The sequence below is a fragment of the Tursiops truncatus genome, chromosome 10 (assembly GCF_011762595.2).
Source record: "Tursiops truncatus isolate mTurTru1 chromosome 10, mTurTru1.mat.Y, whole genome shotgun sequence".
Classification (NCBI taxonomy): Eukaryota; Metazoa; Chordata; class Mammalia; order Artiodactyla; family Delphinidae; genus Tursiops; species Tursiops truncatus.
In genome coordinates this window covers 71522519-71549135 of record NC_047043.1, presented here as the reverse complement: position 1 = coordinate 71549135, position 26617 = coordinate 71522519, and the positions used below count along the sequence as shown (strand labels likewise).

The 26617-nt window shown below is 35.9% G+C and overlaps 1 protein-coding gene across 34 annotated transcripts in view; it reads right to left on the bottom strand.

Moving 5' to 3' along the window:
- SLMAP (sarcolemma associated protein) overlaps positions 1 to 26617 on the bottom strand; it is a 150125-nt gene that overhangs the window by 38972 nt on the left and 84536 nt on the right. For 8 of the 34 annotated variants that reach the window (XR_004528585.2, XM_033865165.2, XM_033865163.2 and 5 more), the window contains 10 exons: positions 26403 to 26439; positions 24685 to 24747; positions 20190 to 20285; positions 19859 to 19930; positions 18370 to 18510; positions 16939 to 17076; positions 15211 to 15379; positions 15074 to 15124; positions 14533 to 14583; positions 9694 to 9756 (listed from right to left, as the gene is read on the bottom strand). Coding sequence is in view for 33 of the 34 variants with exons in the window: in XM_033865165.2 (XP_033721056.1) it covers positions 9694 to 9756; positions 14533 to 14583; positions 15074 to 15124; positions 15211 to 15379; positions 16939 to 17076; positions 18370 to 18510; positions 19859 to 19930; positions 20190 to 20285; positions 24685 to 24747; positions 26403 to 26439 (881 nt within the window). In the remaining variant the exon portion in view is untranslated. The remainder of the gene's footprint in view (positions 1 to 9693; positions 9757 to 14532; positions 14584 to 15073; positions 15125 to 15210; positions 15380 to 16938; positions 17077 to 18369; positions 18511 to 19858; positions 19931 to 20189; positions 20286 to 24684; positions 24748 to 26402; positions 26440 to 26617) is intronic. The other 26 variants (XM_033865169.2, XM_019947543.3, XM_019947546.3 and 23 more) reach the window with 7 other exon arrangements.

The following is a 26617-nucleotide window of genomic DNA, read 5'->3' as shown; positions in this document are numbered from 1 at the left end:
TGCAGAGAACACGGGTTCAAGCCCTGGCCCGGGAAGATCCCACATGCCATGGAGCAACTAAGCCCGTGCGCCACAACTATTGAGTCTGTGCTCTAGAGCCCATGCGCCACAACTACTGAAGCCTGCATGCCTAGAGCCCGTGCACCACAACGAAGAGTAGCCCCTGCTCACCGCAAATAAAGTCCACATGCAGCAACGAAGACCCAACGCAGCCAAAAATAAATAAATAATAAATAAATAAATTTATTAAAAAAAAGGTTATTATTCACTCCATTAATTCATTCATTGAACAATTAATTAGGGAGTGCCTACTATATGCCAGACACTGTCCTAGGTGCTGGAAACACTAGAATAAACAAACGACAAAATCCCCGCCCTCCTGATTCTTACATTCTAATGGTGCGGGGAGGGACAGGCAATAAAAAAATAAACAAATAGTATGTCAGATGGCAGTTACAGAGAAAAATAAAACAAGAAATGAGGAAAGAGCCTGTGGAGAAGGCAAAGATATGACGCCTTCCAAAAGTGAGTAAGAAAAAATCAAACACAAGAGTAAAAAGGCCAAAGGACAAGAACACAGAATTCACAGGCCAAGAAATGCAAATGTCCAGTAAACATGAAAAATTCTTGGTCTAGCCACTAACGCAACGCCACGGCATTATTTGCCCATCAGGTTGGCAGACATTCAGTACTGGGAGGAGTGGGTAAATGAGTAATCTTGTGCCCCTTCACAGTGGAAGAGTAAATTAGTATCATTTTTTTTTTTTTTGAGGGCAATTTGGCAGGAACTATCTAAATCTTGAAAGCACGTGCCCGTTGACCCCACAACCCCTCTTCTGTATATCACACTGGAAAGAGAGAGGCCCGTACAAAGATTTCCAATGCAGCACTTGTCTGTACTGGGGGAAAGCAGAATACAAATTTTTGAAGTTCTGCCAAGCAAGAAAAAATTAGTCTTTGAGATTTCAAAAATTCTTTTCTAATAGCATTAACCACCTGCTACACTTGAATAATTTCTAAATGTTGATGCCTAGTCTAGCTCTCTCTCTCTCACATCCCAGAACCCTAATGCCTAACTGCTTCTCAAACATCTTCACCCAGAAATCCCACAGGAACTTAATCTCACCCCTCAAAACTGAATTTATCTTCTCTTCCTTTCTCCTATATGGATTTGGTAACTCTCCTCTTCCATAGCTCTTCATTTGTATCTCTATTAAGCTATACTACAACTATTTATTTATGTCCACCTTTCCCAACATACTACAAACTCTTTGAGGAATATACTCATTCCTTCAAGTACTTACTATGCACCAGATACAGTACTAGGTACTCTTCATGGATTACCAAGATAAATGTGATAAATCTAGGAATTTAGGGTCTAGTGAAAGCAGGGAGGCATCTTATTAATAATTTAATTCTCAACACAATTATGTCACATAATACAGGTTCCACAAAAGCTTGTTATATGAATATAGCAAATAATGAAATAGTATAAACACAGGTTCTGAAAGCCATTCCAATCTTTCTCTAGGATGTTGAAGATTGAAGTACCACCTTTAAAAAATTATAAACACACATTAGGAGTAATTTATTGCTCAAAACTCTCTCACCTTTAGAACAAAATCTTAAGTCCCTACCATGATCTACAAGGTCTATAAGCCAACTATGGCCCCACAGAGCCAAATCCAGCCTTCTGCCGCCTCAGTAAATAAAGTTTTATAGGAACATAGACAGGTCCATTCATTTACACATTGTCCATGGCTGCTTTTCACAACAATGGCAGAGTCTGGTAGCTATAACAGAGACCTTTTAACACGCAAAGCCTAAAATATTTACTATCTGGCGTTTTATTTATTTTTTAAAGGCATTTTTATTCTAAAACTCCAATTTCAGACCTGCCTTGGGTTTTCATATGGTTTCTCTCCATCTCACACACTCTTTCTGCAGACACATGTACAACTCACTCAGCTTAGTCCCAAATCTGTTCAAGTCCTACATAATACTTTTATCACTCCCTATTGTCTTATAACCTTCCATTTTTTCTTCAGCAGATTTATCACTACCTGACATATTATTAGTTTATTAGTTTTCATCTCCTCAAGAGAATGTAAATTCCATGAAGGCAAAGCTATCTTTGTCTTGTTCATTTCTATACCTCCCAAATAATGCCTGGTATATACATAGTAGATGCTTAATAAATATTTGCTGAATGAATGAATTAGGCATTTATGTTTAAAGAGTTCAAACTTGGAAAAATTATTTGAATATTTTCCTCATTGTAAAAAACTAAGGATTAAATACATATAAAAAGTTTCGAACAGTACCAGTATTAAGCTCTAGATAATAATTACCTGCTGTTATTATCACTATTGAAATTATTAAGGCTATATTACCAATCTAGTGAATCATTAGTGTCCTGTGATTAAAGTATTAAGGAAAAGAATATTGTTTTTAAAAAAGTTTCTAACCGCTAGTTCTCAAACTTGGGGTGGAGACCTCAACTCTTTTAAGAAGTACTGAAAATCAGAGACCCCTCAGAGACAAAAAAGAACTTCCATATAATAATAACTGCAGGTCTTGAAAGAACTATTTGCCTTGGCACAAATGAAAGATAGATTTTCTTTCTTTCTTTCTTTTTTTTTTTTTGATGTGGACCATTTTTAAAGTCTTTATTGAATTTGTTACAATACTGCTTCTGCTTTATGTTTTGCTTTTTTTGGCCGCAAGGCATGTGGGACCTTAATCCTCAACCAGGGATAGAACCCGCACCCCCTACATTGGAAGGCAAAGTCTTAACCACTGGACTGCCAGGGAAGTCCCCAAGATTTTCTTTCTTTTTTAAAACTCCCTCTTTTTGAGGGTTACTCTGGAGAGATTATTATTCATTTTCCCCTGTTCTAAAACTATATTTATTATGAAACAAGACTTAGAAAGGGGCATAAAACACAAAGGTACGGGTTAATAACATTTTTTTAAAGTTAATGTCTGTATGACTACTGCCCAAATTAAGAAACAGAACCTAACCACCACCTCCATAGCCTTCCACATTGCCTTTTCCAATCAAAGTCCCATGAGGTAAGCATTATCCTGACTTCTGTGGTATTTAATTTCTTGCATTTCTTTATAGTCATACTACTCAAGTATGTGTGACTAAATAATGTAATTTTAGTGGTTTTGAACTTTATTCATCCTATATACCTCAGTGTTTTTTATCCATTTAACTACTGATGGTCTTTCAGGTTACTTCCAGTTTTGAATTACTGTGAATAATACTGCTGCTGCGGACATTCTTGAATTGCGCCTGATATACGTGTTTAGGCATTCTGTAGGGAACCTACCAAGGAAAAGAACTGATGGGTATAAGTTTGACAACATTTGAGAACCACCACCAAAGCACTTTGTTTAGTCAGAAAACATATCACAGAATTGCAAAAACTGCCTAATATTGTCAAAAGACTGAATAGAAGAGAACCAGATGTATTTCGTGGCTGATAAAAATATATTATATACTATCTGTATTACTGTGTGGCGCAAAATGAAAGTGAGAAACAAGGCAAACAAAAGAAGCTCAAAGGGAGCACAGGTGTGCCTAGTTCTTAGCCATTTTCCTCACATGACAGCTACAACCAATTGAAAGCAGAAAATAAACTCAAACAGTACTATCATATACGCATGTCAGCTCCCTAGGGATCTTAAACAGACAGAAAAGTAGAAGAATAAAAAAGAACTGCATAATTTGCTGTTGTAAATGCCAACCTGGAGAATATTTCTAAATCTCAAAGTTAGATTTCATTAAAAAGAAAATGTTATGACTAGGGCATCAAAATAATGTGCTTGAGACCAAATTTTTAAAATGGCATGCATATTGGTAATTTAAAAGTTAGACAATCCCTAGATTGTTGGAAACATATTACTTTAACAGGAGCAATAAAGCTAGATCAATTAGCTTTCACTGTCTTGAAAATGGGAATAAAAAGGAGGAAAACAAGTTACTTCAACATGAAAGCTCCCATTAACACCCTCTCCAAACTCTGCCCCACGCCCCTGCAAAAGTTTTCTACCTTCTAGTTAACACGTATTTCTGTGTGCCAGGAATTAGAGCACTTAGTAAACATTATCTCATTTAATTCTCATAATCCTATGAAGTAGGTACTACCATCCCATTTTACAAATGAGGAAACTGAGGTTTGAAGAGATCATACCACCCAGAGTCATACTGCCAATGAGGGACCAAATCAGAATTCACATAAAGGTTCCTCTGATCCACCTCTAAACATCATAAATGAAAATGAGTTACTTAGAAGGTCATTAAGGAAAATACAGCTAAGAAACTGAGATTAGAATTAACATCAAGGGGCTGGTAGCGCAGTGGTTAAGAATCTACCTGCCAATGCTGGGAACACGGGTTCCAGCCCTGGTCTGGGAAGATCCCACATACCGTGGAGCAACTAAGCCCGCGAACCACAACTACTGAAGCCCGTGTGCCACAACTACTGAAGCCCACGCGCCTACAGCCCGTGCTCCGCAACAAGAGAAGCCACCGCGATGAGAAGCCCTTGCACTGCAACGAAGAGTAACTGCCGCTTGCCCCAACTAGAGAAAGCCCGTGCACAGTAACGAAGACCCAACGCAGCCAAAAATACATAAATAAGATAAATAAGTTTATAAAAAAAAAAAAAGAATTAACATCAAGATACAACCAAAATAAAAATTAACAATCAGCATTCAACATCAAGCCAACAATTTATTTCCCTTCAGAGAATAGCAGCTCACATAGTAGAAAGAAAGCTTTAGAACTGCACAGGGTGACTCTGAGAGGTTGCTAATGTGAATAATAGAGACTTTTTCACAAGGTTATTTGTTTCTGCAGCAAAATACTTAAAGCAATTCTTATTACAGAAGATAATCTGCCTTTCCCTAAAAACAGTTCCAGAGGCTGTTTGCCTTAAAATCTAAGAATAAGGAAGAACAAAAGAAAAACAAATTAGAATTCAATGACAGATTTAAAATTCAACGAAATGAACCAATTTCCAGAATACAGAAATGGATTTTTTTTTTTTTAAAGGAACAGTCTATATACCAAAACACTACTGGCATGAATTTAAGACTATCTTCTGTGCAATTATACTGGAAGAAAATCTGGCAGAAATATTGGAAAGCTAGCTGACTGGGGAGATGGTTGGTACAAATAAACAACAAACAAAACCCCTCCAATATATCTTACATTGGACAACTACTCTAAGAACAAAGAAATAAAAAATTAGCAACATCTAGTTAAAACTCAAGAGTTTTCCTGTAATGGGGACATTAACTACTAAGAGAAGGGAACCACACCAAGTGTTTTCTATTCTTTGGCATAAATAAACTGCTTTGGCTTAGAGAAATAAAAGTTTAAAAGATGAAAATTTAAAACTCTGTTTCAAGTACAATATGTAATCAGAATAAGCCTGAAATTGTTTAGAGAGGCTGATCTCATAGAGTGATGAAAAGTAAACAGTCACAAGAGCAACACTGATTCAATGCATTACTCCAAATAAGGCAATTTCTATGTGAGAGCAAAGCCCTAAGAGCACGGAGGATGGAATGAGAGAATCATACACAGATAGTGACTGTAATTTCAAAATGGGGGTGGGAGGCAGGGAGAGAATTTTTTTTTTTAATCAGGAAAAAAAATAAGACATGAAATATTAAGAGAATTAGACTTTTGCCTAATATGATAGTAAAAATGATTAAGTCGCATAGTAAGCATGGATTAAGAATACAAAGACATGAGGTTTATTTCATAGGACTCTTAACTCCATCATCAAAAGGCAGATGCCCTTGGGGGAGTGGGCAGTTTGTCTCTACAAAGCAGACCTCAGAGGAAAGTTTCTCTGGCACCCAGACACCTCGACAAACAGTAGCAAGAGAAATCAAAGGGGCAGGAAGCAGTCCAGAGAAGGCTGTTTTTCACTCCATGCCCACCAAGTGATGGCAGGTCTCTACATCCTTAGCTTCTCTACCTTTTACACCCTTCATCCTTTCACTCAGCATACAAGTTAATCAAGTGGCAGAATTCACAAAATATGTATGAAACAGATTTAGAGATGTACAACTTTTAACTCAGAAAGCATCTTTAGCAAGCATACAAAAGTCTCAATGTATTCATTAAAGTTTATATGGTAAACCTTGAGTGACTAAAATTTGCAGGGAACACAGTATGTGGAGTTCTGCTTAAACCAAACTTCATGCCTGAATCTCTGAAGAAGAAAATTTGTGAAAACTTTTTAGTAAGTTTTATTAAAGTTACTTGTTAATTCTAGATTTTATATGATGTATTTTTATATAGAAAATTTACTTCACAGTTCTGGAATTATGCAAAAGGTTATATTTAAATCTGTTCAAAATCCAATCTCTATGCCAGAGAATAAAAGCTTTTCTCCTAGTGACTTCCCCGGCAGTCCAGTGGTTAAGAACCTGCCTTCCAATGCAGGGGACACGGGTTCCATCCCTGGTCGGGGAACTAAGATCCCACATGCTGCGGGGCGACTAAGCCTGCGCGCCACAACTACTGAGCTCCGGTGCGTCAACTAGAGAGCCTGCGTGCTGCAAACTACAGAGCCCACATGCTCTGGAGCCTGAGCGCCACAACTAGAGAGAAGCCTGCCCGGTGCAGCAAGGAGCCCACGCGCGCAACGGAAGAGACCACGTGCCGCAACTAAGACTTGATGCTGCCATAAATGAATGAATGAATAAATAAATAAATATTTTTTAAAAAAAGCTTTTCTCCTAAAAGAGAATTAAAAGGAACAGTCTGTTTTACCATAAAAGGAAAACAAATTGAAATGTGTTCCGACCCATTTAATTTCTTCAAAATCACCTTATAAATGGAGAGAGCCAACAACCAAATTGTTCTCTTACGGAGTCATACACATAAACTGAAAAAAAAAATCTGTCAATATATTTAAAATAGGCATGATGAGACTTCCCTGGTGGTGCAGTGGTTAAGAATCCGCCTGCCAATGCAGAGGACACGGGTTTGAGCCATGGTCCAGGAAGATCGCACATGCTGCGGAGCAACTAAGCCCATGCGCCACAACTACTGAGTCTGCGCTCCAGAGCCCACATGCCTGGGGCCCATGCTCCGTAACAAGAGAAGCCACCGCAATGAGAAGCCCTCACACCACAACGAAGAGTAGCCCCCGCTCTCCACAACTAGAGAAAGCCCGTGCACAACAAGGAAGACCCAACGTGGCCAAAAATAAATAAATAAATTTTAAAAATAAAAATTAATAAAATAGGCATGATGACTCCTATGGAAGTGAACTACTTGCTATCTAATTTTTAAAACACCAAGTGAATTTACACTATACAAGCATAGTAAATAATGAGAACTAGATACTTAATATTTGCTTTTTAAAAGACGAAGCAAAAATATGAAGTATTACTGCTCACAGAATATACACTTCATTGTCAAGATCATAAATCAGTTCAAGATGCCTATCAATGAAAATAATGGCAAAAAAGTTTATGTGTGCTTGTCAAAAAATAATCCAAAATTATTTCAAAAGTTCACTTGAGTAAGATTTTTGCTGAATTTGCCTAGCTTGCCATAATATTTATTAAGCATGACAATTTCAATAATGGCACCTTGTCATCAAACAATACAAATGTCATAAAATAATGAAAATGGGAACAAATCAAACCAGAGGTAACCCTTACTACGCCAGCTCCAGCTATCCAAATTTAAGGAGCCAAACAGATTTGGAAAATTTGAGATACAGCTCTTGCTACTTGCCACCAAAACTCAGGAACCAAACAGATTCAGATAACAAGCTATATCCCTAGCTACCTGAATTTACAACCCAAACTTCCACTATTTATACTTAAGAACCCAGTGGATTCAGACATCTAGGAATGCTTATACTTTATTTTTTCTGTTCTTTGGTTCACTCTTTGTCCAAGAAAACAGGGTTTTATATTCTCATTTCCCCTCTGTGTATCACATTTAGCATTTACCCGTGCCATTACATAGTCCTTGTAAACATTATTTTATTGGCTAATATCCTCACTGAGGGGATTGCTATAATTTATATAACTTCTGCTCAATCTCTGAATGTTTATTTGCCCCCATAACTATGACCCAATAAAAATCTCCAAACATCTTTTTCTTTATTTAAAACAAACATTGCTCTGTGTTAAAACTACAGCTAAATATTTTAAACATTTCATAATAATACTTTAAATGATTTTTGCAAACAGTAACTTAGTAAAACATTATTTTGATAGTTCTCTGTTCTTATTTCTTTAGGCTCAAAACATAAATCCCAAAAGCTCAAAATAAAAATAACTTATTTTAAAATGGTCACATAACTAAGCATAAAACCCTTCTCTTAAAGATATATATTTTAGGTTACACATCCTACTTTTAGTTGGTTTCAGTGGGTACCAATTATTTTGCCCCAATCCCTGTGTCTGCTGACTGTAAAAATGAGATTTAGTAACCAGAAGGTAACAAAAAGATGCACTAATCTTTGCTTTATGAAAAAACAAAGAACAAAGAAATGTGCCATATTTATTAAACAATTTGGCTCAAAGTAATATTAAACTTACATTCAACATTATAGTCTCTAAAATGGACAAAAACAGAAGTTCTTCTAAAACCACTAAATGAAATTCCATGTTTCCTTAAAGCATCTCTAAGGAGTATAACATGTGATCTGTTGAGTTTGTGCCTGCTATAACTACCAGGTGTGACCCTTACGATCCACGAATGCTCTTGAGATTGGCAGGGTGGGAGCAAAGGGTGGAACAGTAACCACACATGCATGCACACCCATAAAATGAATTCATGAGCATAAATACTTGGAAAACCACTCATTTCAAAGAGAGAGCAAACAGGAAGAAAAAAATGCCTGACAAAATGTGTGTCTGATAGGAAAAAGTATAGATTTTATCAATGAATCTTTACTACACAGCGTGACCTTTAATTGTTACTAAGAAACTAAGAGAATAACACAACCTTGTGATTGTTACAGATTTAAGCAGTCACATGATTTTCAAGTAAGATGGAATACACAATTCTTTTGTTCAGAATTCTTTTGTTCTAAATCACCTCAAAAGCCAACCTGTCTATCTTTTAAATATTATTAAAATTAGCCTTGTACAACTCCCCCAGAGTAGGTAGTAGATGTCACACTGTAGGACAATCTATTACTACTTCTTCTCTAGAAAGCTCTTGCTACCCTAAGGGCTATCTCCAGAACTGAGTGTCCAAACGAAATCACTATTTTTGTGGCTTCATTTAATCATTTAAGATATTTATCTAAGAATCTCAAAATCCAAATCTGTGATAGAACTAGAACTTAAGTAAAACAGGTTAATGTTATTACTATCTCCTAAGTATCCAGACAGAGGTTTCGTTGCTTGACATTCTATTTTATTCCCTACTCAGTAATGCTTTTTACTTAAAAAGCTTGAAACTGCCTCTTTTTTGTGGGCAATATGAAATGCCCACCTCCATCGTGAAGGCAAATACAAGAGAAACATTTTTCTCAAAAGAGAGAAACAGTATGAAAAGAACCACTGCTGTCTGAAGATGGCCTTTGTCCACTTCTACCATAACAAACACGTTGAGATGTTAATTATTCCCCTCATTTTTCAATTTAGACCCTGACTTCATTAAAATCAATGTGAAAAATACTCTGTACTCACTCTGGCATTCTATGAATTGATGAATAAAAGTGCAGTCCCCGCCACTCTTTGAAAGCAAGTGCTCTAATAAAGAAAGAAACACCTTTAAGGATACAGTTTTTGTTGCTGTTTTTGAAAACCAACAGCAAAGGTAGGAAAACCAAAATGTATTAACATGGGTAACTGAATAAGATTAATAAAAGTTTAATATATTTTAATACTAACAGCAGACATATTTTGGAGTTAAAGTTAAATGACTGAAAATTATAATTATATAATCTTAATCTGTACCCCAAATGGTTAGCTTTTAAAGGTGCAGTTTCTATCCAAATAGCTCAAGAAAACCATAGAAATATATTGCTTTAAAAAGCTTCTCCCACTTTTAAAATACATCTTTTTCTTGAGAGCTTAACAAACACCCTTAAATAATTTAAAAATTTTATATTTGATCTTACTGAATTAATTTTCAAATGACTGTTCTCCAACAGTCCCCCTTCAAAGATATTCATCTTAGTTAAGAGGCAAACAGTAAATATTTTAAGAATACCATAAAATGCCTTAAAATTTTTAAGAAACTGACATAATATTTTAATTTTTACACTTTCATTTCACTAGTAGTCTTTCCCCTTGAGTCACTTAATCTATACTTCATACACTATCAAATCATTACATTGTTATCTCTGCCTAAATGATTAAAATCAATGCCCGTACATTTTAAAATAAGAGCTTGGTAAATGGTTTCGCTCAGGTCAAACAGATTTTTTTTTTTTCAATAAGTAAAGAGAATCAAAACCTAACACAGTAGTTTAATAAATGTTTCAGCCCTTTTCTTACAATAAGCTTTATTTACTTTGATTCAAAGAGTTAACTTCTAAATCTGGACAACATCCTTCAAGTACATATTTGTATCTTTCAAAACTACCAAACAGACATTGGAAGTTCAAGTGTTAAAAATATATTCCAACATGATGACTATCTAGAAGGTGTAAACACACAAAAACCTGTCAAAGAGGACGAGTCAGTACCACTCTGACTGTAAAAGCTTCTTTTATCTTCCACCTGGCCTCACCCCTCATCATTTCAACTTTGCTTAAGAGGCAGGCATCTCCTACTCTGATGGCTGGACAACCTCTCTTGACACCCTTACTGATGGCCTTCTTCTTTACCTTCATATTCAAATCCCTCATTATCCTTTATCTACTTACATGGTATGACGATATATATTTCTATATAAACACACATACACAGTTATATACAGTTGTAACTACATATAACACATACATATATATAACTACATACAGTTATACAGAAATACAATGAAAAAGAGAAAAAAAGGCTAACTGCAATAGAAATTAGAAATTAAAAAAAAAATCTAATAAATAGCATTTGCCAATTGCAGCCAAGAAATCCAAAACAGGAGTCTTCAGTTGAATAGTAATTACCAAAATAAAAAGTTGTTTCCATAAATCCTATGTAAGCTATAGAACATTTTCAAAACTCAAACTGTACAATATCACTGTTAAATATGAAAACTCAGTAAAACCAAATTTTAGCCTAACTAAAGGACTTTATAAAACATATTTAAAAATATATATATTTGAAACCAAATTTCAGAGAAGCATCACAAGACTTCAGATGAAATTTATTAATGCAGGACATCCCACCATCACATACCAAGCCAAAAATCAAACTTTTTACCTACTCTGATTTTACTATCTGGACTCTACATTAAAATATCTACTATACTAGTTTGGATAAAATGCAAGATTAATATAAAAAGATAAATATACATGTGACTTTCACAAAGGTTATTTCCTAAGATACATGAGGAGAGTCTTTCAGGTAGTACATGTAAAGGATTTGGATGATGACACTGTTAACACTTCATTACTTGAATTCAGGACCTTGGGAATTTCACTTTGCAAAAAACTACAAAAGATGTCACTGATAATCCAACCAAGAATCAAGAATCAGATACTGAAAGTGCTGGGGCAGGGGAGGGGGTGCGTCCTGTGCTACTAAATAGAGCTGTAGGAATGTCAAGAAAAAGCAGATACAGAAACATAATAGAGAATCATGACACTTAAAATGTGTTTTATTTATACATGAGTTACCTATGGGTTTTGATTTTTTATACCTGTGTTGTCCAGTACAGTAGCCATTAGCCACATGTGGCCACTGAGCCCTTAAAAAGTTGCTAGTTTGAACTGAAATGTGTTGTCAGTGTAAATTAAATATACACTGATTTCAAAGACTTACTAAGGAAAAAAGAATGTGAAATCCTCATTTGCAATCTTTTAATATTGATTACATATTGAAATAATATTTTGGATATAGTGAGTTAAAGTAAATATATTATTAAATACATTATTAAAAATTTACCTATTTCTTTTTATAATTTTAATGTGGCTACCAGAAAATTTTAAATTATGTATGTGGCTCTCAGAATAGTTCTATTAGACAGAGCTTTTCTATACCTTCTAAGATATATTTAAAATATGCTTATAACATTTTAAAAATTACAGTACAAAACTGTGCTTATAGCAGCTACTTTAGATTTAAGTAATCTCAAAAATGGGATTTAATGGAGAAGTATTATTAATCTTAATTTCTCCAGACAGTTTTGAAATATTCTCTTATAACCATACTTGGTTCTCGCTCTATTTAAAGAGTAATTTTAGTTAAAATCATATCTGATAGCACATTATGATTGTGGACTTTGGCAATATTTGAATACTTGATAATTGGTTTCTTACTATATCATAAATAATTCAGAATAGACCCATCTTATTCCAAAATCCATTTTGTAACTAAATCCAGTGTATGAATCTTTTGTGCATATCCAGATATTTACTACTCAGTTTCTTTAAAGACATTCTATTATTCACTCTCACACTACTCAATTTAGCACTACCAGAAAAACAAATACCAGCAAGGGAAAAATAATCATAGCAAGGAGCACCCTAAAGTGTCCGAAATATCTTATTCAGTGTTTTTTTTGGCGGGGGGGCTGCATTGGGTCTTTGTTGCTGCCCTCGGGTTTTCTCTAGTTGCAGTGAGTGGGAGCTACTCTTCATTGTAGTGCACGGGTTTCTCATCGCAGTGGCTTCTCTTGTGGAGCATGGGCTCTAGGCATGGGCTTCAGTAGTTGCAGCACGTGGGCTCAGTAGTTGTGGCGCACGTGTTTAGCTGCTCCGTGGCATGTGGGATCTTCCAGGACCAGGGATCTAATCCGTGTCCCCTGTATTGGCAGGCAGATTTTTAACCACTGCACCACCAGGGAAGTCCCCTTATTCAGTTTTAAATCAAGGAGCTGTCTACAACTATTCTCCTCTAAATCAACTGGAATTGGCAAAAAATTTTAAGCAGTAATTTGACAATTCTCAATAGTATAAAGATGGGTCAGTGTATATAGAAAGATTCTTAACTGAAGGAATAGAATGTTCCCAGCTCGAGTTAACACTAACATTATCCATGAATACATGCTCAAGTCAAAAGGGTGATGGATTTGAATAAGAAGTGTACATGCCAGAAAGAGAAAAAAGGGCAAAATAACGACAACAGAAAATATAAATTCATTTAAGAATGAGAAGCTTTTAGAAGATGAGGATTAAGTCTTTTTACATGTTTGCTAAATATACTTTAGTAATAGTGGTGCAATGAATATAAACTACACCTTTAAAAAGTCTCAAAGTGAAACTCAAACTGAAATTTTTAAATGTCAATGTATTTTCACAAAACATACATAAAATAGTCAAATAACAATGATTAATGAAACATTTTTAAAATTTAGAGTTTCAAGATTTGTTATATACAGAGTACTTAGCTCTCGACCTTGCGGCTCACATATACATGATTACCTGAGCCTATTATGCCAGTTCTTGATTAAAATCCAACCAACCAAACCGAATCAAAACAAACCAAAAGAGCACCTCCTAACTTTAGCAGAGTTTGGTTGCTGCCCAAGAACTATAAAGATATCCCCTGATACATGGAAAAAGTATTTAGTAAGAAATTCTTGGGTATCGACCTTGATGTCTTCCACCAACTTCTGTATAAAAACTGAGTTGAGAGGCACATAGATTTGTAAACACAGAAAACAGTTTTATTCATTTTGTACTCTAAGCAACCAATACAGGATTTGGCATACAGTTGGTGCTCAATTAATGCTGGGTGAATGGGGTGGGTAGGAGGAATCTTAATGACTGAAGGAATATAGAAACCATTGAGTAGAAACCCCATGTTGCACTAAGAAAACCAACAGAGGCTGTACATTTTTGGCAAGAGATAACCCAAGCTATCCAGAAAGAAGGGTCATGTATCAAGAACAAATAAAGAATTTTTCAGATGGCAGAAATGACTGACACTGTTATCTCTGATTGATGAAACAGACGGATAAAGAGAGCAATTTCTATGATACGTTCAAAGGCTCACTGGCCTCTGAAGTAAACTCCTGGCCAGGAAGGGGGCAGGGGGTGCACAAACATTAAAAAATGGTGGCCAATTATCCCCAGGAAGCGGTATTTGATGGAAGAAAATGGTAGTATCGTCTTTGAAAATATAGTGGGGGAAAAAAGCTATACTATGTTATATAAGCCAGTACTAAAGTTGAACATTATCATTTTCTTGTTATTTGAATAATTGAAATTTCCATATAACAAGGGATATCTAACCATAGATCACAGAATTAAGAATTACAAAATAAAGGGAAGCTTGATTTTTACAAGATGGGATTTAATAGTCAATGAGCAGCATGCTTTTCATTCCAAACACTTAAAACCTAAAAACCCTGACTTCTCTATCCTGCTTAAATAGTAAAAGGATATCATGAAAGAAAAATATTTAAGTTTTTTACACTACCTTTTTCTGTGCTCCCATTTATTTTAGGTAAGAAGTCATCAACTTGTGTCCCTAGGATTAAGACAGTGTATCATTGCCTGATCAAAGAAAGTATTATTTAAAACTGGTCTCAAGTGTAACCATGGCATTTTGTATCCTTACTTACATTAAGACTGATAGAACACTTTAAATTTATTTTTACAAGAAGGGTTCAACTTCCCATTTTCTATCATCTCAGAGAAAACCTACAACTGCTTAGTAAGCTGCCAGTGAACCTCAAAAGAAAAAGGATCCTGCTGTTGATGTGTTTTTCTTATTTAAATATCTCTAAGCAGACCGTTTCAGAGGCAGAAATTTCATTCATCTCAAGGACTAAACGATGGTGCCCACTGGTGGCAATCAAGCATATTTTTAAAGGAAATTTTTGGAAAGAGGGTAGATACTCTACACCTAATACGTAAAACATCCTTCTTAAAGAAATAAGTACCCAATGTGAGATAGTAAACATCAAAAATTTAATAATAAAAATTCAGCTTTAAATAAGAAATTTGGTGACACCTACCTAAGCTGCTGCATTCTTTAAGAGTTTTCTCTTGAAGATGTTCTAACCGTACTGTAAATAAAAGTCCAAGAAAAAGATATTTCACAGATAAAAAGAAAAAATCAAATCAAATCTATTTCTGGATTAGCTTAACTTACCTTGTAAAGCTGTTAGCCTTTCATTGGTGAAGTCATTATCAGCTTGCAAAGCTTCTATTTTTGCCTGGAGCTCCTGTTCTTTTTCTTCCATTTCATCTATTTTATGTTGTAATTCTTTTTTCTCAGCTTGTCCCTTCTGTTGGATTTCCTCTTGTTTTCCCTCTGCTACCTGTTGAAAAAGGGAAAGAAAATTTAGCTGTTTTAATAAAATCGAACCTTGATTTAAGAGGTCCAAAGCAGGACTGCTTTTATTCACATAAACTTCTAAGGAGAATATTCTATATTATAGAACATATCTGTAAATGTCAAAATGATGTCAAAAGTGATATGCACTGTGTCATGCCTCCATATCACCTAGGAGAGAAAAACTTGTAGCAAGCAAGCAAACTCAATACATACGGAGATTATAGGGGTCAAAATGGAAAACACATTTTTCAAGAGGGAAATAACGGTTTCCCCTGAAATTACTAGTGTTCCAATTAGTTTGTAAGTTCTAAAATGTAACTTATTCTGAAATTTTAAACAAAGTTACGTTTAGCTAAATGAATGATGATTACAAGAACTTTTTAAGATGACCTCTTTTTAACAAGTCCAATATTTAAAGCTATTATAGGTTAACCAATCACACAAAGGGGAGGTATGCTCTGGTCTTCTCTAACAAATGTGTATCTTCTAGCCACTCAGTCCATGGTTTGAATTATATAAAGATGCGTCTTCACAAACTCAGTTCTAACATTTTACAGCAGTGGTCCCCAACCGCTTTTTTTTAAAAAAAAACATTTTAAAACATTTATTTATTTTTATTATTAATTAATTTATTTATTTTTGGTTGCACCGGGTCTTAGTTGCAGCACGTGTGCTCCTTAGTTGCGGCCACGGGCTCCTTAGTTGTGGCATGCAAACTCTTAGTTGTGGCATGCATGTGGGATCTAGTTCCCTGACCAGGGATTGAACCTGCGTCCCCTGCATTGGAAGGTGGATTCTTAACCACTGTGCCACCAGGGAAGTCCCAGTCCCCAACCTTTTTGGCACCAGGGACCAGTTGTGTGGAAGACCATTTTTCAACAGATGGGGTGGGTAGGGATGGTTCAGGTGGTAATGTGAGCAATAGGGAGCGGCAGATGAAGTTTCGCTCGCTCGCTCGCCCACCGCTCATCTCCTGCTGTGCCGCCCAGTTCCTAACAGGCCGCAGATCATTAGTGGTCTGTGGTCCACGGGTTGGGGACCCCTGTTTTACAGGACCAACCTGGCATTACCTATGGTCTGGTCTGTCCTCATCCTAAATGTCCTATAGCTACAAGGAGATGCAGCTGAAGTGAAGCCAATGGCCTCCCTGGAAGGAATCACTCCAAGGTTCCCTCTGGGCTTGTGCTAGCACTAACATAGCTGGGCCCTGATTTTGGGACACCCGAAAGATAAGCAGATTCCAGTTTTTCAAAAGTCTAAATATCTTGGGTTTTGCTGACTCTCATCTATTTCCTGTTACATATTTTAAAATGCCTATTATGAAGTACTATTTGTTTCCATCCAAAGGAAATATGTCAGCTTTTACAAACTTTCAGTTATCTGTGGTAAGGGGGTTTGGGCTAAATGGCACCTGATTTTTACTATGAATTTAAACCATTACCAAATTTTACATCAACAACTATTCAGCAATAACTAACTCTTAAGCTATCCAGTGTATTAGGGACGATTAATTTACATACTTCTAGGTTGAGAAATACCTACCTTTAATTTATCAGATAAATCTTTAATCTCATTAACTGCTCCATTATATTTATTGGCTAATTCTCTTAATTCTTCCTGAGTCCGTTCATTCATTTCTTTCAGGTGGGTACATTCATCTTCAGTATTACTCAGACTTCGCTGTAATTCAAATTTACAGGCAATTGATTTAGCATAAATGCACATTCTAAATTCAATTTATAAAAAGTGTAACTCTATGGGCTGTTTTAAATCAGCATCTACCCTGGACTTTATATAAAGCTGAGTTAAGTAACATAAGAATTTCAATTTACTTTAGGTACATGCTAAAACAGAAAATACCAAGAATTTGGAAAAACAAAAAACAGGGGGAGGCAGAAAAGGACAATACTTTATATAATTACACTTTTTTTTTTTTGTGGTACGCAGGCGTCTCACTGTTGTGGCCTCTCCCGTTACGGAGCACAGGCTCCGGACGCGCAGGCTCAGTGGCCATGGCTCACGGGCCCAGCCGCTCCACGGCATGTGGGATCCTCCTGGACCGGGGCATGAACCCGTGTCCCCCGCATTGGCAGGCGGACTCAACCAGTGCGCCACCAGGGAAGCCCATAATTACACTTTTTAAAGGCCATTGGTTATGAGTTTTAGCCTTGAAAATATTTTAAGCCTATCAATTCTTGAAAACAAGTTTAATAATGTGCACAGAATCAATTTAATAAAATTAGAAGACAATTAGCAATTTTCTTTCCTTGCATGTCATATTAATGACATGACAGTGAATCAGTCACTTTGGGATGGGGCTATTATAGAAACTATCCTTATATTAAAATATGTTTACTATTTAGTTTACAATGGACATTTTAACTAAATCCAGTAACACGTAACTTCTGTGGTAATTTTCCAGTAGTTCAAAAGAATAACCCATATTATCAATTATGTTGTTTTAAAGCAATGAGAATCACATTTTGATTATTCCTAAAAGACCTAGAAAGGACCTCAGAGATAATTTCCCCTGTGAACCTCCAAACAGGCACAATTTTCCTCTCTGGAGGATGGGTAAAGTAAGAATAGTGGTGTTGCTCTCTACCTTACACTGACTATCCTCAACTGGAAGAAAAGCAAAACTATGTGAAATGAGATCAATTCCCTGGCACATATCGTGGTCCACTGTGTGGAGGCTGAATCCTAACCAAAGTGCAAATAGTAAAATTCCCTGGTTAGGCTTTTATTTCCTCAACCACTGACTAGAGACCATAAGCACCAGAACTCACAGGGTTATGTTGAGAATTCCTGACAATGAAAACAGCATACTGCTCCTTCCCACCAGATAGACAGGAAAAATTTTCTAGCTATATAATAATACCCAAGTTTGAAATGTCCTGAAATGCTAGCTAGCACTTTTAGGCTAAAATTTTAAAATCATAGTACTATTTAGTATTTGTTATAGTTAAATACCTCAACTTCTGAAAGTTTTCTAACCACTTCAATTTTCTCCTGAAGAACCCGCCTCAGGGACTCTTTGGCTGTCGTCTCATAGTTGTGTTTATCCTCCTGTAATGCTATAAGTTCCTTCCGTAAACTATCTTCTGTTTGATTCTAGGATTAAAAAATATTTATAATTATAGCCAATTTATTTTTTTAAGTATTTTCCATTTAAAAAAACAACACATTGCAATGCTCTTTGAGTTCTATATTGAGGTACCTCCAAACACAAATTATGTTCACTCTGTATTAATTGAAGCTGTTATTTAAAAGCTGCATTAATAAATTATGCCTTCACAAATATATTAATTCACACTTCCAACAGAAAAAAAAAGGTCGAAATAAACTGAAAATTTCTCTCAAGTATACAAAATGAATGAACTCTTCTACTTGCCATATTCTCTGAAAGCCACAACATTTACATTTATGGGCAAAAATAATCTCTTACCTCTAAAGGGGTCAAGCATTTTAAAATAATAACTAAACCAAATGGAATAACAGCACCCTGTGGGAAAAGCTGATTCCACGTCTAAGGCAGGAAATGTAAAAGATGAGTATGGACTATCTTATCTGATATGACAGCAGGAAGCTATCAAAGTCTACCAGGGTTCTACCAAAAGAACTCAGGTGCCAACCTGAAGAAGTTCCTATAGACCAAAGGTGGGATAACTGGGAATCAATAAGGAAAACAAATGAAATAGGTTTATACACATGAAATATATTTAAATCTAAGTTGGGGGAAAAAAAAATACTTCATTGGTCATTCTTTGGTGGATGAAAAGGAACCAAACCATTATTTTGAAATCCAGTAAATAAAGGGAGAAAATCATTTATCCTGCCTTGCCTAAAGAAGATATATCTCAGGATAACAAAATGGTTTATGCGGGGAAGTTTCTCTTTATAGAAGTAACTCAGCTAGTAAATGAAGGAAAGATAGAATTACAACATCACGATTTTTGCAACCCTTAATAAAAGAATGGATCTAGGAAAGGATAATCAAAGACTGCTAATATCTCAAAAAGAAAGACAACTAGACACTATGGTGCTTCCTGGTGAAAGTACACAATATTATCTACGAAGTGTTGAAAGAAAAAAGAAGTTGAGCCTACATCAGAGTTGATCTAAATCTGTAGATCAAACTACGAATTTACGGTGTGGAAGGAGGAGCTAGAAGAATGTTTAAATATCAATCCAGACTGAGGAAAATTATACAGAGCAAATGACCCAGTTTCTCCAACAAATATCAACTATGATGGAACAAAGAGAGAGCTGTACATGGGTATTCACTATACAGTTCTTTCTATTTACATGTATGTTTGAAATTTCCCATAATGATAGAAGATTAAAAAGAATGGTGAACATGTATAAACGTTTTTGCATGTATTCAAAATGACAGTCAAAGACATGAAGCCACATAAAAAAACTATGCATTCTTCTTTATGTACTTGAGATTAATACTCACTTTGGAGCAAGCCTGTAATTGGTTTCCCATAACTTCTAACCGTGATAAGAGTCTATCTTCATCTATTAAAGCCTGTTGAAGAAAAATTAAATATCAGTAAAATCCCAGAGGAATAAAAAAAAATATATCAAAAAGGTTGCTACTGCCAGAAAAGATCTAAAATCATAACGTTGACCAACATCCACTGAAAAATGCTAAATTTTCATTATTTGTTCATTAGGAAATAACTTTGCCTTTGCTTGTCACAAAATTTTAGTTTTAGCTTAATCAACAGCTAAGGGATATTAAACTGTGCTTAAATGCTTCTTGAATATAAAGGCAACTGGAATACCTGCCAACTGGTATCTGAAGCCTCCTGGGTGATGGCTAGTAGCCGCTGAAGCGTGGCTAACTTCTGTTCCAACATCTGTTCCCGATGTAAGGCCTCCTAATATTATAAATCACAAAAGAAATTCTAATAAACTCAGCATGATACCTTTGAAGAGTAATCAATTTTTAGCACATTCTGAAAATATTCTCATATTACAACCCACAGTGTATCTCACTTTCAAATCTGATAAATCTACTTTGTAAAATATATTTAGGCCACATCATTATAGCCTCATTTGTTGAGCTGTGATTAGTGCTATTAGGGGTGCTCTAGTTGCAACTTCCCCTATAACAGAAAACAGGTCATCTGTTTTTGTTTTTTTACTTGTAATTAACAAGAGTCTAAAAAACCAAAAACCTAGGGCTTCCCTGGTGGCGCAGTGGTTGAGAGTCCGCCTGCCGATGCAGGGAACACGGGTTTGTGCCCCGGTCTGGGAAGATCCCACATGCCGCGGAGCGGCTGGGCTCGTGAGCCATGGCCGCTGAGCCTGCGCATCCGGAGGCTGTGCTCCGCAACGGGAGAGGCCACAACCGTGAGAGGCCCGCGTACCGCAAAAAAAAAAAACAAAAAACAAACCTAGAGTAGAAAATCTGACAAATTCTTTAACCCCTGCATTTTATATATACACAATTAAAAGATATATGTGTGTGTGTGTGTGTGTGTGTGTGTGTGTGTGTGTGTGTGTGTGTGTATGGCGAGAGAGAGAGAGAGGGCGAGGTGAGAACAAACTCATTCCAAACTAAATCCAAACAATCTGGTTAGCAGCAAAGATACTTCATAATGGCTTAGCTACATCAGTAGACATCTACAAAAGAAATAACTTTTAATTTTTCCTTTTAAAAGTGTTATATAAACACAGTGTTTTATATATATATATAAAGAGAGAGACTGCTTTATTCTCACAGTCTACTCCATTTTCAGGTGTTCTAATTCTCTCTGTGACTGTAAAACGCTTAGCCATAGTCGAATATGCCAAATATAAGTAAGAGTCCACCAAGTGTTAGTTCAATGTAATTAAGGGGTCAAGGAGTTATATAACTATTTGGCAGCTCCAAAGGAATATTTTTACAGAGAAAGACACTGGCAAGCAAAGCCTTATTTCTAGGTCACTTGTTAACATTTGATAGCTGTTAAGAGGGTCTCCATCACTGGAAGTCAAGGTGAAAATGCTCACACAGCATTCAGTTGCGGTTTTGGCACATCTTTAAATTCACTTTCTTCTATTTCTGTCATTATCCCAAGAAGAACATTTACTACCATAATATCTCTGAGCCACCTCAACTGAGAAATATATACTTCAAACATAGTATTTGAGGTTTAAAGCATTCATTTGTTGCTCTCCACATCCTTGATAAATAATGATTAGGGAAAATTTGGTCTGATTAGAGTCAGAGGTACTGCTTTTTTTAAAAAAAAATAAATTTATTTATTTTATTTATTATTTTTGGCACTGGGTCTTAGTTGCTGTGCACGGGCTTGCCATTCTTCGTTACGGTGTGCGGGCTTCTCAATGCGGTGGCTTCTCTTGTTGCGGAGCACAAGCTCTAGGCGCGCGGGCTTCAGTAGTTGTGGCTCGCGGGCTCTAGAGCGCAGGCTCAGTAGTTGTGGTGCACAGGTTTAGTTGCTCCATGGCATGTGGGATCTTCCTGGACCAGGGCTCGAACCCGTGTCCCCTGCATTGGCAGGCGGATTCTTAACCACTGTGCCACCAGGGAAGCCCCAGAGGTACTGCTTTTTAATATAACTCTAAAAGTACAGATTAAGGAATCTAATAAAAGTCATTCCGCCTCAGAACACACATTAAAACACAGCTTACACTTAAAAGGGACTAGGTGCCAAGTTTATTTTAAACTTCTAAAACATTCCTAACATCCAGGAAGTTACACTAATGCTGCAAAAAGTTTTACTTAAAAACAAAGCCACCAAACAACCACTACTTCCACTAGATGGTGTAATTTCTCCTTTTTTACTCAATTCCATTTAGAGTTTCATAACTCCATGAACCACATCCTAACAGAAATCTAACACTTCCAGGAACAGCTTTTAGTTCTAAGGCATGAAATGCATCTATTTCAGTTTTTATTCAAAAGGTTTACAACTTATATTAGAACTTCAATTCAAAAAGACGTATACAGAATAGACAATCCAGTATAATTTTCCCTCAAAGAATCAGAAAAAGAACAGTGGAAGATTATGCCATTATGAATATTCAAAGAACTGACAAGAAAGATGGAAAGAGTACTGGAGTGAGTCAGAACATTAGATTCACAGTCCATGTTAACTAGTAACTGTAGTATATAGCCCTGGGAAATCATTTTACCATATTTCTCATATGAAAAGTGAAGGTTAGACCAGATTAATCTCAAAGTTTTCTTCTACCTCTAAAAATAAGAGAGATTGGGCTTCCCTGGTGGCGCAGTGGTTGAGAATCCACCTGCCAATGCAGGGGACACGGGTTCGAGCCCTGGTCCGGGAAGATCCCACATGCCACGGAGCAACTAAGCTTGTGTTCCACAACGACTGAGTCCATGCGCCACAACTACTGAGCCTGCACGCCACAACTACTGAAGCCCGTGAGCCTAGAGCCTGTGCTCCGCAACAAGAGAAGCCACCGCAATGAGAAGCCTGCGCACCACAATGAAGAGCAGCCCCCGCTCACCGCAACCAGAGAAAGCCTGCGCGCAGCAATGAAGACTCAATGCGGCCAAAAATAAATAAATAAAATAAATAAAAAAAAAAAAATAAGAGCGATCTAGGTCAATTAATGTGACTTCCTACTGAATGGTAAACAACTACTAACATTTACAGCATACGTTCTATGTGCCAGGCACTGTTCTAAGTGCTTTACATGTATTAATTCTTTTTTGTTTGTTTGTTTTGTTTTGAATATTTATTTATTTGACTGCGCTGGGTCTTAGTTGTGGCACACAGGATCTTCGTTGCGGCATGTGGGATCTAGTTCCCTGAACAGGGATCGAACCTGGGCCTCCTGCATTGGGAGCTCGGAGACTTAACCACTGGACCACCAGGGAAGTCCCTTGCAGCTTGTGGGATCTCAGTTCCCCAAGCAGGGATCAAACCCGGGCCCTCGGCAGTGAAATCACCGAGTGCTAACCACTGGATTGCCAGGGAATTCCCTGCATTAATTCATTTATTCTTTACAATTATGTGAAGTAAGTGCTATTATTATACACATATCATAGATGAGGAAAATGAGGCACAAACAACCTTCCCAACAGGTCAGAAGTTAAAGCCAAAGATCAAATCCAGGGAATTCTGGCTAGAGTCTACCTACGTTTGTAAATACTAAACTGCAAATGTGTAAAACCACTTTTCAATCCACCATTACATTATGCCCAGTGGAAAGTAAGATCTGATTAATGATAATTGATAATTTGATAATTTTCATTGATAATTTTCACAGATGTGTACATTCTTAACTGAGGTAGAACTGCTCTTAGTGACTGACCTGTAAAAGAATGTAGGGACACAGGATCACTGGTTTGGTCCTATCATTTTAAACAAAAGGCAACTGAAGACCCACATATGTAAACTGACTCACCCAAGGTCACAGAACTCATTGAGTAGGAGCCAAGATAAAAACCTCAATCTCTAAACTCCTGATTCAGGGTTTTCCTTAATCATGCTCCCTCACTAGAATAATAAGAACCATAATCCGGTCTAAATCTACCAAACTCAGAAAAAAAAAAAAAAAAAAGAAAGAAAGAACAACCACTTGTTTTCTTTTTAGAGATCTGTATGGCTCTTTAAATATGGCATTAACTTCTTCAGGAGCCCATTCTAAGTATCTGCCCTACCGAGAGATCTTTCTACAGATTGAGCAGCACAGAACAGTAGGTAAGAGAGAGACTCTGAGGTCTGACTTGTCTGGGTTCAAATCCCAGCTCAACCACAGAACTCGGTGTGTGATATTGTGCAAACTATTTAAACTTCCGTGTCCCTCAGTTACTCCATCTATAAAAATGGGAATAAAATATGTACCTTACAGGAATTTTGTGAGGATTAAATGAATTAATATAGGTAAAGTGCTAAAGTCTGCTAGAGTCTGGCATATAGTAAGTACTACATAATTATTTGCTATTAATAGTTAATATTTTAACAGTTCATATTATTTGCTATTATAGCTATTAATAACAACGAAAATCTGTCCGGATTTAATTTTATTTAAAAGTCACCTTTGGATAAAGAACAACTGTGGAACTTCTTCATATGTGAAAAAAAAAACTTCTCTTGTACAGAACCTTATCTTCTCTAGACTTAACAATCGGATTTTTTAAATCCTTTTTTTATAAGACCTATTTTTAATTTTTTTTGTACTTTAAAAAGGTATTTCTTTTGTACTTGTATCCAGCCAGTATTTCTTTAGCCTATATTTGTGAACTAGCAAATCTAAGTTCTGCTTTTAAAGACTAAGAATTCTCAAGATATATTTTACCTGAAGATACTGAGAAAGCTGGAATAGTTCCTGAGAGTACATACTTGGAGTGTTAGCAGCAACCTAGAAACAAAATGATACACCATTGACAGTCACACAGAATATTTGCAGAAGACATTAAAGCCAAATCAAGTCCTTGCAATGCCTATTTACTGAAATATGCAAAATAAAAATTATTTTTCAAATGAACAATTTTCTTTAGTTTTCAAAATATTTCTGCTCCATGTCTAGAATTTATAAACGGTATTGTATTATGCTGATCAGTTTGGGATTTACAAGCAGGATGGTGCAACAAGTGCTACCCATGAAAACATTCCTTGATAAACCAAATCACAAACTTACGGCACAAAGGCAATACAGCCTTTTCTTTACCCAGAAATAATACCTGCTAAATCAACAGATCTACATTTTTCCCCTTTAAAATTCATTGTCAAATAGTTCTTCAACATGTCAACAAGTCACAATTCGTTCAGAAGTAGCCATCTTCAAAATGATATTTGTATGTGGGCACGTGGGGAGAAGCAGGGCACGAAATACAATACTTTGTCCAATGGCCAGAGGCAATGAAAAAAGGTCTTTTTTTTTTTTTTCCTTTAAACTGTAGGTAGGTTTTAAGAAGAAAAAGATGGGAAATAATAGTGTTTAAACATTAAAGTCACAGCCAAAATGCTTAGAACTCAAGAGTATTGGAAGAAATAACTTCTATAAGGGTTTCTCCTGGGTGTGGAATATAGAACCACAGAATTATTTTTTTTAAAAAAAGGCACTAACAGGTTGCTGTATCATTCATTTATCCATATTCTCAACACTACCCAAGCCTTATATGTTAACTTATTAGCGTTAACTTGTAAGTGTTAACTTATTAGTCTATTTTTACTAATATGCTAAGTAGAAGACAGAGAGGTGGCATTATTTTTTTAAAAGTTAGTCCTAAATCAGCAAGGCCATTATTTACTTCTGAAATGACTCTTGGTATTGCTGAAGTTGATGTTTAACCACTTTTACTTCTAAAAAAGGAATCTAACAGAGAACTTCAGTTTCAGGTAGGCTTTCATTCTTTATCCAAATGGAAGGAAAAAAAAAGTAAAATGTTTTTCCCAATCGTTTAGTTACTTTACTAAGAAAACTCAACATACACTTTAATGCCAAAAGATACAAGAGACCTTTTTTTTTTTTGCTACTTAGCAGTAATATCTACAGTTTAATACACCATTATTTCTGAACAAAAGAAAAATATTTTCTAACAAGTAATTACTGCAAAGTTTCTGTCCAAATCAAGTTAAAACTGATCTTCAAGAACAATTAAAGAGAAATTTCTGTAAGCCCATATTTGTGTTATTTCCATGTGTAGGTATATTTTGAGTAAATTATCTGGGTGCAAAGCTTTAATAAATATTTCTAGACAGAAATGCATTATAGAATAAAAAGTAGTAACTAACACTTCTTACCTTTGGCTAGGCGCAAAACAAATGCTTCTAGTCTAGAGTCAGCCACTGACTTGAGATAACAAAGGCTTTGTCCTAAGAAACATCCATCCTAAATTCTCCAGTTTTTGAAGATCAGACTAGAATAACTATACAGCTATATGCATTCTTGTATTTTTGTTACAAAAGAGAAGTAAGTTTCTAGGTAAAGCATATTAAAAACGAACAAACAGAAACATTTTCAAAAGCAATATAGCTGAATCAGTTTGGAAAAAATAATCATTAGCAACTTACTTTGTCAACAGGACTTGGTAATGGAGCATGGATGACACTGAAAAGTAAAATTTAGAATTTTTATCTAATTTCCTGACAATAGAGGAAATAGAGTATGACAGTACAAGAATATCTTAAACCCCAAAGTTGGCACACTTGTTTTCATATAATTAAAAGAATGTGAATTATTTTTAATCCTTCATAAACATATAGAATTGTTAGAAAACAAGGTAATA